The sequence below is a fragment of the Myxocyprinus asiaticus genome, chromosome 3 (genome assembly GCF_019703515.2).
Source record: "Myxocyprinus asiaticus isolate MX2 ecotype Aquarium Trade chromosome 3, UBuf_Myxa_2, whole genome shotgun sequence".
Classification (NCBI taxonomy): domain Eukaryota; kingdom Metazoa; phylum Chordata; class Actinopteri; order Cypriniformes; family Catostomidae; genus Myxocyprinus; species Myxocyprinus asiaticus.
The window spans coordinates 5,171,298-5,185,040 of record NC_059346.1 but is presented as its reverse complement, the minus strand read 5'-3'; the positions used below and the strand labels follow the sequence as shown (position 1 = coordinate 5,185,040).

The following is a 13,743-nucleotide window of genomic DNA, read 5'->3' as shown; positions in this document are numbered from 1 at the left end:
CAGATTTGTAAGATATGGCAGAGGGCAAGATTTTCAATGAATAACAACTTTCAGATTTCAGTCTGTTCCTCATGCAAAGCAATCAAATAGCCAAAGGCGACTATATACAGTATATTGCACTTAAAGGAATATTCCGAGTTCAATACATGTTAAGCTCAGTCGACAGCATCTGAGGCATAATGTTGATTACCCCAAAACTTATTTTGATTTATTTCTCCTTTTCTTAAAAAAAAAGAAAGAAAGAAAGAAAAGAAAAGAAAAAATCAAGGTTACAGTGAGGCACTTACAATGGAAGTAAATGGGGCCAATTTTTGGAGTGTTTAAACACAGAAATGTGAAGCTTATAATTTTATAAATGAACTTACATTAATTCTTCTGTTAAAACTTGTGTATTATTTGAACTGTAAAGTTGTTTAAATCATTGTTTTGTTTTTTTTGTTTGTTTTTTTAGTTTTTTGGTCAATTAAGGGTTTTAGTGTTTACGTCATGGCAGTAAAGTTGTAAAATTGGATATACAGTAACTTTGCACAGAAAAGGTTAGTAAGCGATTTTATCACACTAAAATCACGTTAACACACATATTGTTTAAGTCTTGTGGCTATACTTTTGAAACACTGAGTATTTTAATGTTTACAAATTGGCCCCATTCACTTATATTGTAAGTGCCACACTGTAATTTCAGTTTTTGCCTTTTTCAAAAAATCGGGGACTAGTCGCAATTATTTTTTTTTGTAGTTAAACATTATGCCACAAATGCTGTCAAATGAGCTTTACTTGTATTGAACCTTATTTTTCTTTAACAATTCTGACTGTCAATGAACCACATAACCTGCTATAATCAGAGGAGTCAAATTAACACAATAGTTGCACAGTACTTTATGTAAACAGCCTATTTTTAGATTAAAAAGTATTTAAATATCACTCCTTTTTATAAAGGGTATCTATAAAATATGATTTAAAATACAAATCATTTAGACCACCTTGGCACATGTTGGCAATATAGGCTACTAACAACTTTAAATATTAACTGTTGTTTTTATGAATCAGTTCAGCACACTTGCATGGAAAACTAAAGCTGTCTATGAATCCCTGAGATCCTGGAGTCTTTGAGTGGAATCTACGCGCTCCCGCTGGGATCAGAGCGCACTGACGGAATTCCAGCGCTGCGCATAGCAACTTAAACTGCGAATTATTTTTGCTCTTTGCGCCGTTAAAATAGGGGTCTAAATTTACGAAACAAGAACAAAATATCATGCATGCTTGATAAATCCGGCTGATGGCCAGCGTTAGTAGCAATCAAAGTGCATTTAACGGACCAGTTTATTGCATAAAACTAAATAAATAAATAATCACCTCTCCAACACTCTTATTGTCAACAGCGAAAATAAAATAAAATATAGGCCTACAGTATATAAATATATCATTTAAATATTCATATATATATATATATATATATATATATATATATATATATATATATATATATATATATATATATGCTAGGCTACTAAATAACAAATAAAATGTTCGTTTCTATAAGTGACCAGCCTTTTAAGTAACTCCTAAGGCATGGCTGTGGCTTTGTGATCTTGTAATTCCCTGGAGCAGATCAGATCTCCATTCCAGATCGGATCTCTTTATATCGGGTTGGTGGTCTTTGGTGGTCTTACCTTGCGCGTCAACTATTTGGAGCAGAACCCACAAAATCAGCGACTGAAGCACTAATCCCAATCCCAATCTTTTTCCCATGACTTTGGAGTTTGGAAACTCCTCAGCGTGGAAATATTCGTTCCGTGTCGGGTTTCTTCAGTAAAGACGCAAGAGCAGCTGTGGTGGTGAACGGAGGACCGAAGGCGTCACGCGTCCCGGTGCTTCGCAAAACAGACCGAGGGCAGGGGATGGTCCCGGGACTGAAGGATTTGAGCGGTAACGGACGTGAGGAGCGATGCGCCGCCGCCCTCTAGCTCTCATCTATGCGCTCTCTCCACAGACGCACACAGGCATTGCGCGTTCGGCTTCTCTCGTTTGCATAAGTTGGTCATTAGTTCAGTAAGCGCACTCCTTCATTGTATAATGGTGTCTTTAGTCTCTCTGGATATGTTAGGATGAGGTTGAGGGTGAGATTGAGTCTCAGTCGGTTCCAACATCCAACTGTATGTATATGCGCCGGGCGCTCGCCGATTATGAGCAACGTGAGCCCCGTTTCTCGGTTTAACCCGCATCCACCTGCCCGCCTCTGCCCTCCACCGGCTGCTGCTAACACTAGGACCGGATTCACCGACGGATCTTCTTTTGAAGTGATTTTGCTGTCACATTTTTGCCTTACTGCATTGTAAAAATTGAAAATGCAGTTGTTACATTAAATAGATGTTACCTGATCGGATCCCCATAACATTATTTTTGTTGGTACCTAATTTAGATAGTGTCAGTCATATTGAGTTATATTTTGATTTTAATAAAACCAATTAATTTAGATGTGATTACATGAAACACCAACCCAGTCTCATGAAAATTCGTATATATTTTACGAGTTGGCTATTTCGTATGATTTCGTACGAGTTCGTTGGTATAAATTTGTATGACTTCATCACGTGCAAATGCCCAGATGTCTAATGCAGAAGTAAGCACGAGTTTCGAGCACTAGGCATTAAGGACATACTTATTAATATTATGCCCTTACCCAAACCCCTTATCTAAACCTAACGGTTCAGCAGAGTGTGTAAACATGATAGGAAGCTGTTGTGTGCGACAGAAGTGTCGCGTATTAGATGGAAACAATGTCCAGTGACGTCATTGGCTGTAGTGAAAGTCCTACGATATCATACGAATTAGCCAAATTTATAAAAGTAATATGAATCCTTACGTTTTCACCGTGAGAGTGTGTAGGAAATACATTTTAGAACATTTTTAGGTTAAAAAAAAAGTGTATAGCCTACTAAATGTTAATAGCCTACTAAGCTACATGTCACATTAGCAGAGTCTGGGAGTAACGGAATACATGTAACGGGATTACATATTTAAAATACAAAATATAAGTAACTGTATTCCACTACAGTTACAATTGAAATCATTGGTAATTAGAATACATTTACATTCAAAAAGTATTTTGATAACTGAAGAGATTACTTTGCATTTTATTAGCATTTGTTTCATGTAATATTTAGTCTTTTCAGTCGGAAAACATTTATCCGTACAAATGATGCAATCCGAGGAACATTTCAACAGCGGTGAAACACTTTCTTACGATGTGTTACATTCATACGAGCAGACAGAGGGCGCTTTTACACTGTTTAAAAGGTGGATGGACGTCATTGACGAAAAATATGTGGTTGTGTACACTCTAAAGGGTTATGAAGTAAGTTTGGAGTAGCAGAAATAGTAAACCTTGTGTAAATTGTGATGTGAACATTTAGCTTTATGCTAAGCTAAAATGCTACTTCTAGCCCTTTTACATGCACATGTTACCAGCCACAATTAAAAAGTTTTTATTTAGAAAATCCATGTTCGATCATACAAATATTTTATCAAAATATCAGAAAATGTTTTTTTATTTTTTATTTTTATGTAAGTCTATTTTGTTTTACTGTACTGGCAGATGTTTTTTTTTACTTGTTATTACATTTTTTTATAATCAAAACAAGTGAAAAAATCTGAAGATGTAATCCAAAGTATTCAGATTACATTACTGACCTTGAGTAATCTAACAGAATATGTTGCAAATTACATTCTACATCATGTATTCTGTAATCTGTAGCAGAATACATTTTAAAAGTAACCCTCCCAACCCTGCACATAAGAAACGTATAATTGTGTCAGATATTGGCTACTACAAATGCACTTATTGAGTGAGCTGATTTTTTTTATAGTTAACATTGTTTTATAGCCTAACATTTAACCCGAAAAAGTGTAAGGTCATGTAAATGTGTGTTTTTTGTTGTTGTTTTTTTTCGGTAATAAACTGTTTAAGCAATACCACATAGGCATACATAGCCTAGATTTTTTACTCGTTACTTCGATTTCGCTCTGAGTGTGAACACTGCTATTGTTGTGACACTGTATTGATATTGCGTCTTTTTCATTCGTTTACATTCTGACTGGAGAAAACGTAGTAATTTAAAATCTCACATAACAGTGTTTTTCATGCATTGGCGGTTCTTTAGAATGAACTGATTTTTGTTCAGAGTATTACTGTGCATGTAGCGGAGTCAATGTTTCAGCAGCAGTTAAGTAAATGTTACATTACAAGTTAGTCAGAACACGCCATATAGACAATGTTTGCCTGACGAGGTTACTATAGCATTAGTAGGCCGCTCAAGCACTTTCCGTTATGATAAATATCGAATGACATTTACAGTTAAAACAAAAGTACTATATTTTTCGATTTTCATTACTTTAGAATTGGATTTATCATAAGTAACTTACCAGAACTCAAAACTTTGATGTTTAAAAAATCTTTAAGATAAGTGCTGGGGCACCAAAAGAGAGTATTTACGGCTCTATGATTTTTACAGTCGGAATTGCCAAATCCAGACATAAAAACGCAATTAACTATAAAATGCAGAATGTCACAGAATTTGAAATATTTGGGATAAAATTAATGTATGAATGCACAATTAATTAAATTAAAATCATGATATGTCCTAGTGTGATGATTAAAACCACAAAAGGCAGCAATTTTAATTTAATAAATATACAGTCTGCATGTGCTGCCGCTTCAAAGTGAATGTGTGAAGCCAGCCGCTCATACAAACACACATCATGAGCATCAAGCATGCTGTATGTAATAAATGAAAGAGAGCAGAGCGCTTATTCACTGCATTTGCAGACTATATATTTATAGAATTAAATCGCATCCATTTGCAGTTTAACCTTTTAAGCTTGGATGGGGCCCGCCAGCGTGAAAAAAAAATACTCGTCAAAATATTAACAACTAATGTTGCCGCAGGCAACATTCACAAATTGTGTTTATTGTGTTTATTTGGAGTCCCACAGATACCCTACACCTACCCCTAAACCTAACCCTAATCTTCTCACTAAAGCTAACCCTAAACCTAATCTTAGTAACAGCAAACGAGTCTGTTGTGAGCTAAAGGCTGTCTGGCTGTTACCTTCTAGAAACAGCCAGTTTTGGTTGCTTGAGATAAACCAAAATACTGTACAATACGCTCTGAAATGCATGCTAGTTGTCACATTTTTACACCTTGTTTTTTCCTCAGGGAAGGTTATTTTTCTCAAAGTCAATTTCTGAATAGGCACATACTTTAAAGGCCACAAAAAGTCATTTAACATTTTTATTGTTATTGCCAAGGAAAAAGATGACATTTAACCCTATATTCTATGGAGCATGTTAACACAATGGGAATCTGCCATTAAACAGCCTATATAAAAATATTAAACAATTGTTTTGACCAACAGAAATCAATTAATTGTATAAAATTACAACATTTAAAACAGACGTAACAACATAAATGTCACCCAACCTGACATTTATAAGAAAAAGCCTTCGGTTAAAAGTTACCTTCATCATAAAGTTGACCCTTGCCTTAATGCGTCTCAGTGTGGTTTTATTATGTTCACTCTTTTACAAAAATATGATGATGATTGTAATTTTAGTTTGTAGAATATAGTTCAACAAAAGTATCCCCAATTAAGATGGTTTTGAATTAGATGTTTGCAACAAATATACAAAACGACTGCTAGACAAGCACAAACAATTGTGCTATTGGACGTTTGGCTCAACACCTTATAGTTTCCGTGATACAGCCCTAGTGACAACTTTCCTTTTCCTTTCAATTATGATTCACACACTTCCTAAATGTCACAGGGCCAGTGTCTAAAGATATCTATACAACAAGCATGAGGATCTAATTATAGTATTCCTGGGAAAATACAACAGCCAGTGAAAGTAAATGTGGCATGTCAATCAAATGCTATTATAATATACATGTCAATCATCACTAACCGATGTTGTTGTGGCATGTGCACCAGCATGTGCTTCATCTTTGAGTAACACTAACTTTAAACACAAAACCAAATCTTCAAACTACATTCACAAAACTCCTGACTCTTCTGGGAAAATCAAACAATCGCCTCAAACCATTTCATCTGTGCTCAAAATCAAAAGATGCTTTCAGATCATACACACAGCCAGTCAATATATAAACACTACAGAGCATTCATTAGACACTACATCAAAAAATGGAGAACACAGCATCCAGGGCATGTAGTTACAGAAAAAAACATGTTTATTGTATAAAGGAAGCGCATTTAGCAATTAAACTGTAAAAAAGTATAGTAATCACAACTTACAGTAGTAGTACAGTGGATATATTTTATACTGTAAGTACTGCAAGTAATACAGTAGTGAATGTCTGTATATTCAGCCCTTGCATACTGTAAAAATACAGTAGTCAAACTGCAAAAGCCCAAAGGTCAAAGAGCACTCTTAATGAAAAGCACATTACAGTACACTCAAAAATGTTGAGTCGTGACAGATTCATTCTGTTCAGCATCACGTCCTCACATCATAAGAAACAAGTGTGAACAATTTTGAGTCGTTGTGTGTGAACGATGACAACTGTGTTGTAGTTGTGTTTAACTTTTGCTGCCCGTGTTTACCGTTTTGCAACACAAGTGCATCACAGTGCAAATTGTGTTTTAGTGAGTGAGAATGTGTTTAGAGTTTAGCAAAAAGAGTGGATAAGGTTTGCAAATGGTGTCTAACTACCTGAACTTGTTTAAGGTTTTGCCAAAAGAGTGATTGATTCGACAAATGGGTTTAGGCCACTGAACATTTGGTTCAGAGAATGGGGTTTAGTGTTTAAGCAATTCAGAAAAACTGTAATAACAAATATTATGGCATTATATAATGCTAAACAGATCATTAATTTATGTACTTTCAAATAGTCATGAAATGTCAGTAAACAATGTGTGTGTGTGTGTGTTTGGGCAGGTTTGGGTGGTTTACAAAAAAAAAATTGTTTAGGTTACAAACTGGTAATTACAAGGGTAATATGCTATTAATGTGGTTTATGAGGACATTTCTAGTGTCCCCATAATTCAAATCGCTTAAAAAACTTGCTTTTGAAAATGTGAAAATGCAGAAAGTTTTTATGAGGGTTAGGTTTAGGGGTAGGGTTAGGGTTAGGGGATAGAATCTATAGTTCATACAGTATAAAAATCATTATGTCTATGGAGAGTCCTCATAATGATAGCCGCACCAACGTGTTTGTGTGTGTTTGTTTGTGTGTGTGTGTGTGTGTGTGTGTGTTTGTGTGGGCAGGTTTAAGTGGTTTATGAGGACTTTTATTTAGGTTATAAACTGGTAATTACAAGGGTATTATGCTATAAATGTGGTTTATGAGGACATTTCTAGTGTCCCCATAATTTAAATTGCTTTAAAAACATACTAAATGATGTTTTATTGAAAATGTAAAAATGCAGAAAGTTTTTTATGAGGGTTAGGTTTAGGGGTAGGGTTAGGGTTAGGGGATAGAATCTATAGTTCATACAGTATAAAAATCATTATGTCTATGGAGAGTCCTCATAATGATAACTGCACCAACATGTGTGTGTGTGTGTGTGTGTGTGTGTGTGTGTGTGTGTGTGTGTGTGTGTTTGTTTGTGTTTGTGTGTGTGTGTGCATTTATTATTGGCTGTAAATTAGCTGTAGATTAATTGTACACTGATAGCCATCAACATTTAGCTTCGGAAAGGTGTTATTTAAATAAATAATTATTAGCAGTTAGGGCTGAAATGATTAGTCAACATTATCGGCAACGTCGACAATAAAAATCTGTCGACAAAATTTGTTGTTGTCAAATAGTCTTTGATCTCATTTAACGTAACATGAGATCACATGAAACTCTAATGATGACACGTGAGAGCATCACTGCAGCTCACGCCTGACTGAGGAGAGGAAGAATTACACAGCTCACAATGTGTGTGTGTGTGTGTGTGTGTGTGTGGGGTGTATAAGTATATTTTGTCTTTACTGCACTCGCAGAAGTATAACCAAGTGAAAAAATACACTTATATACAAATACACTTATATTTAAGATACATTCTCTTAAAGCAAGTCTAAATATCTTATATGTTGCCTCTCAAGTCAATGTATCTTGTTTTAAGGATTTTTAGACAATTTTAAATGGAAAACAAGACAGAAACACTTGATAACTATAGGATTTTTTATTTATTTTTTTGCAGTGAATTTTTTACAGAATTAAACTTAATAAAAAGTATTTTTTTCCCTTTAATTCAGTGAATGTCATTTAGAGGTATTTTTAAAAGATGATTTTGTCCTCTGTATTGTTAGCAAGCACATTTAATACAACCTTTTAAGTCGGGCACAAGCTGAATAATCGGTTAAGAGCTAATGATTAATCGTCGCAATAATCGCAGAATAGTCGAATAACCGTTCTAATAATCGTTAGATTAATCGATTATCAAAGTAAACGTTATTTGCTATAGCAGTAGTAGTAGTAGTAGTCCATATTTGATATCTACACCAACTATGATATAATGCTAGTTAATGACTTTAAGTTATTTTAAAGTGTTTCCCATCACTGTAAACCGATCCTGTCTACTCACAGTAAAATAAATTGATTTTATTCCAAAGCAAAATCCAAAGAAAGAAATGTAACCACACAGAGTATATGGTACACAAGATGAAGATGCACACTTCACTCTTGGCCATGCTAAATTTGATTGCCGCTGATAAACAGAAAGGTGGGCATTGGATTCCAAGGAACAAATCTTTTTGCCAGCCAGTGAAATCTAGTGATATCACTTGTGGCATCACACCTCAAAAATCCAATCGTGATGAACTATATGCAGGCAAACACACACTCACACACACACTTATACAAACACAATCTTCAGATAGCCCACTGTGCCAACGTTATCGGTTCATTCAATTCAACATGGACATAACAGAGTCTTGTAGAGATAATTCAGTTACTGCAGTGATCTGAATGCGCTCAGTTTCTCTTGGCTAGAAGTTGATCCCAGCAGTTCCCAAAAAATCCTCTATATACCCCTACAGGTTACAGGGCAGCAAGTATGCATCAGAGAAGCGGTGAGATTCAATGGCGTGTCCAGACTTTTTTGACTGGGGTGTCCCGTGTGGGGCACAGACTCATTCAATGGTGGCATGAAGTGTAACTCAACGTTCTTGATATTAATAATAATCATAATAATAATAACAATAAGATATGTATATTTTAAGGATTTCTTTTAAGATTTGAATGTTATCTAGTTAAATAATTGATTGTTATTAAATGTCAATACTGTAAAACACAGAAGACTCCAAATAGCATGTTTTTTTATTTTATTTTGTATTTTCAGTGTCATTTTTTGTATGTAGGGCTCTATTTTCATCAGTGCACAAAGCGCAGCGTTACGTGCTCCGCCGTGCGCAATGTCTCATCCAATTTTCATGAGAGTGCTAATTCTAAGTGCAATTTTTGTGCTAGCGCAAAGTGCAAGTGCCCGTGGGTGGGAGTATTTGTGCTATCTGTGGTTGTATGCATGCAAACTAAGGGTGTATTGTATGTTTATGAAGTGGCGCAAAGGCAATTTGCTATTTTTCTGAGAAATATTTAACTGCGCTAAGATGTTTTAATACAACCTCTTAACTCATCACAAAGTCCAAATTCAGTTCCTGCATTTGTAGTTTGGAGATTTCACCAGCAGATGATAATAAAGTTCATGTCCAAATTTTGAAAGTACAGAACATCATATAATGTCCCTTACAGTCGCTGTTGAAGCAGTTTGTTGAAACTAAAAATTATGAGATATGTGTTAAACTTTCTAGAGGTCATTTTTCAATGACCTCTAGAAAGTACCAAACTTCATGGCGATGCACATTGACTTATGACTATTTTTTTTTTTTTTTATGACCATCAAGTCCAGATTTTGTGTGTGTGTGTGTGTGTGTGTGTTTAGATACTAAACAGACTAACAGTGTGTTAGACACTCAGATAAAGGATACCATTTTTATTAAAGAATCAAAATCAAAATGGGTCAAAAATGACTTAAAAATGACTTATGGTTAAACAACCATAAATAATGGGCTTACAGTCTGGAGAGCGCAGATTCAAACATTTTTACCAGCATGTCAATCACACTGGATTAATATAAAATGGGTTATTTTAACCGGGCGTTTTGGTAAAAGATGCTGTAATCTTTACCGGCGCGTGAATGCCCAGTCCATAAAAAGTCTGGAAAAACGTCCATCAAGAATAAAGGAAATGTCATTGTCTTCAATGAAATTGAGGAAAACTCGAGTCTCCTCATCAGTCCACCTCTCCACTATGCCGTTTGTTTTAAGGACAAATGTGATGTAAATTCTGTCATGTGACACTAAATGTTTCTTGTTAATGCCATTTAATGCCTCGACAAAAAGTGTTTCCAAACTAGTTTTTCATGACATTTGGCGTATCCACATTGGATTTATGTGCAAAAGTTAAACAAAAATGATGTGGACACTTTTATAGATAATTTGCATTTCCATAAGCTATATCTGTAAACATTTTGATGCGCTAAACCTTTTTTTTGCCAAAAAATAAATCCTTGGATGGAAACAGTAAGTGTGGATGAGCATCTTTTGGAAAACGCTTGAAAACGGCAGTATGGACGGAGAGCGCTTCGAAAATGAAAACGCTGTTTTAAAATGTATCTGGATTTATGTGGACATAGCCTAAACGTTGCTTTATTCTTATTTTTTTTTTTCATACTTAATTTACTTAATTTGATATAAAAATCAAATTATTTTCCCTGTTCTCCAAATTCTTTTTTTTCTTCTTTTTTTTTTTTTTTGCTTCTTTTCTTAAGAGACAATCTAGACTCTTTTATGAGACAGTATAGTTTTATGAGACAATATTTAACAAGACTAAAAAGTAGCTTAGAATCCCTCTGCAGCAAATCTCAACGTCTGACAGGCCTTCATCGTTTTGTGATTGGCATCTAGTTTGCTGTATCTGTGCATAGCAGTGGTGCACAGTGCCTGGGGTGTGTGTGTGTGTATGCTGAGTTTGAGATTTCTTTTTACAGCAACATCAGTACATTTACCTTCAATATATAAGGCTGAATTGAGTCACCTTGAAGAAAATTACCTCCATAAAATGAGTTTGTGATTGGATTCACCCCCATCACACTCACACACACCTCTCCTCTTTTGAGTAACATGTAGTTTGAGATCAAGAAAGCGAGGTGGGTCTGATCGGTTCTGGTACTCTCTGTCTCACCCACGGGTCACGCCAGCCCTCTTTTGGTGTTAGACTTCATCAGCATGACAGAGCTGTCATTTTAATGAAGCCGCAAGTCAATTCAAGACCGGGGTCAACTGCACACGCTCGGATGATAATCAGATGTGTAGGAGTTCACATTTTCACATGTTTGCAGTTAGTGCCAATATGTTTGTCGTTGACACAGCCAGTGGTGGTACTGGCAGTTTTTACTTGGGATTGGAGCTGAAAACATTTGGACCATGTCAAAATTCTTAATGTTAATGAAAATTATGCTGACAGGAAATACTTGATAATTAGGGAGTCTTAAAGCTGAAGTGTATAACTTTTTCGCTGTTAAAATATGTTCTCTTATCCTAGCTTAATATGCAGAGACAACTATAAGTAAGCCATTCATTGGTTCATATTCTTGAAAACTGTAAACACTGTGTCTCTGTGGTGCTTTAAACATGTCTGCTTGTTTTAAGCAGCCTCAAGGTCCCTTTCAAGGCAAGTCAGTCCACTCAGCTGCCATCTTGGAAATGCTCCCCGGCAGCTATATTCTATGGTTACAGTGGATAGTCAGGATTACAATCAAAGATCAGCAGTAAAATCTAACAACTATGTTATCATAAAAAATGCTATTTTTCAGGCTGGTCCAGCTAACGTTTCAGTATCTCCTATGCCTTTTAATACAAATGCTGCATCTCAGGCTAAATAATTTCTGGCTGCCTGTCCAGCTCAACACAACAACATTGACTCAACCAATGGCATGAGTTGGGGGCTGGATTATCTTTTTGCTTGATCAACAGTGGACGGTGGGCGTATTCAGAAAGTATATTGGAAGTATACAGTATATTTAGTAATTTAACAGATGCTTTTATCCAAAGCGTCTTACAAATGAGGAATATTGCAGTATCGCACTGCCAAGTTCTCAAAGTGATTGGAGTAGTATAGAAGCTAGCATAGAAGAAAGAGGAAGACAAGGAAATTATTATTATTATTATTTTTATTGTTAAGTTGGTTGAAAAAAAAATGTTAATTTTTGCAATTCCATTCAGTGGTGCAGAAATTGCATAGGTCTGCTTTAAATAAAAGATTTGTAAGTTAACTTCCTGTAGAACTTAAAACAAGCAATATTTAATACAGTGGCAAGAAAAAGTATGTAAGCCCTTTGGAATTACCTGCATTTATGTATAAATTTGACTTAAAATTTGGTTTGAACTTCATCTAAGTTACAATAATGAATAAACACAATCTGTTTTAACTAATAACACACAGATTATTGTATTGTTCTTGTACATATTGAATACATCATTCAAACATTCACAGTGTAGATTGGGAAAAAGTATGTGAACCCCCTAGGCTAATGACATCAACAAAAGCTAATTAGAGTCAGGAGTTGGCAAACCTGGCATCCAATTAATGAAATGAGATTGGAGGTGTGGGTTAGAGCTACTTTGACTTATAAAAAGCACTAAAACGTTTTGAGTTTGGTATTCACAAGAAGCATTTGCTGACATGGACCATGCCACACACACAAAAATAAAAAGATCTGAGAAGACCTACAATCAAGAATTGTTGCTTTGCATAAAGCTGGAAAGGGTTACAAAGTTATCTCAAAGAGCTTAGATATTCATGTATCCACAGTTAGACAAGTTGTCTATAATTCGAGATGATTTAGTACTGTGGATACTCTCCCTAGAAGTGGCCGTCCAACCAAGATGACTCAAAGGGCACACCGCAGAATGCTCAGTGAGGTAAAAAAAGAGACCTAGAATGACAGCTAAAGATTAGCTCATTGGAGCTGGTTAACATCTCTGTTCATGAGCCTACTACATGGAAAACAGTAAAATGGGCATGATGAAGATGAGATCACATTTTTTGACTAATTAATGCAAAAAAAAACAACAAAAAAACATTTAATTACAAAAGGTTCACATACATTTTCTTGCCACTGTATTGTTTGCCAAAGCAAGCCCCACTATCATTGCTTATACTTTAGGGTTAAGGATTTGACTATCAGGTCTCATAGAATCACGTTACGACACCTACATTTTTGCAAAATTACTATTTTTGTATTTTTTATTTTAATAAACACTAAATGGGTCTAAATGGGTTGCTCAAAACAAAAACAAAAATAGGAATTTCTATAGTGCCACAGAGAGACAGTGTTTAAAGATTTCAAGAAAACCTATAAATTGCTTCTAATTGTATCTGCATATTAAGCTGTGAAAGTAGAAAGTGTTACAGCGCTGAAAAAGTTACATACTTCAGCTTTAAAATCCTCGGTTTTGGTGAAAATCTAACTCGCTTTTAGATCCACACAGTGGCTATTCTTAAATATATAAAATCACCACAATCAAGTTTTTTTCATGAGATCAGGCTCGGATTTGAACAAACCCCGTTAACCCTTCCATCACTGTTTGTGGACATTTATACCTCAAATCATTTTGCTTGTTAAAAAGAGGTGGACTATTACTTTTCAAAGTGATCAAACTTTGCCTAGTGGATAAAA

General features: G+C 35.2%; 1 protein-coding gene across 1 annotated transcript in view; it reads right to left on the bottom strand.

The window, feature by feature from the left end:
* The window catches only part of LOC127428256 (netrin receptor UNC5C-like), a 205,641-nt gene extending 203,468 nt beyond the window's left edge, over positions 1 to 2,173 (bottom strand). Inside the window, exon 1 of the mRNA XM_051676479.1 lies at positions 1,671 to 2,173. Within this exon, the coding sequence (XP_051532439.1) occupies positions 1,671 to 1,749 (79 nt within the window). The 5' untranslated portion in view covers positions 1,750 to 2,173. The remainder of the gene's footprint in view (positions 1 to 1,670) is intronic.
* Between the last annotated feature and the right edge of the window lie 11,570 nt (positions 2,174 to 13,743).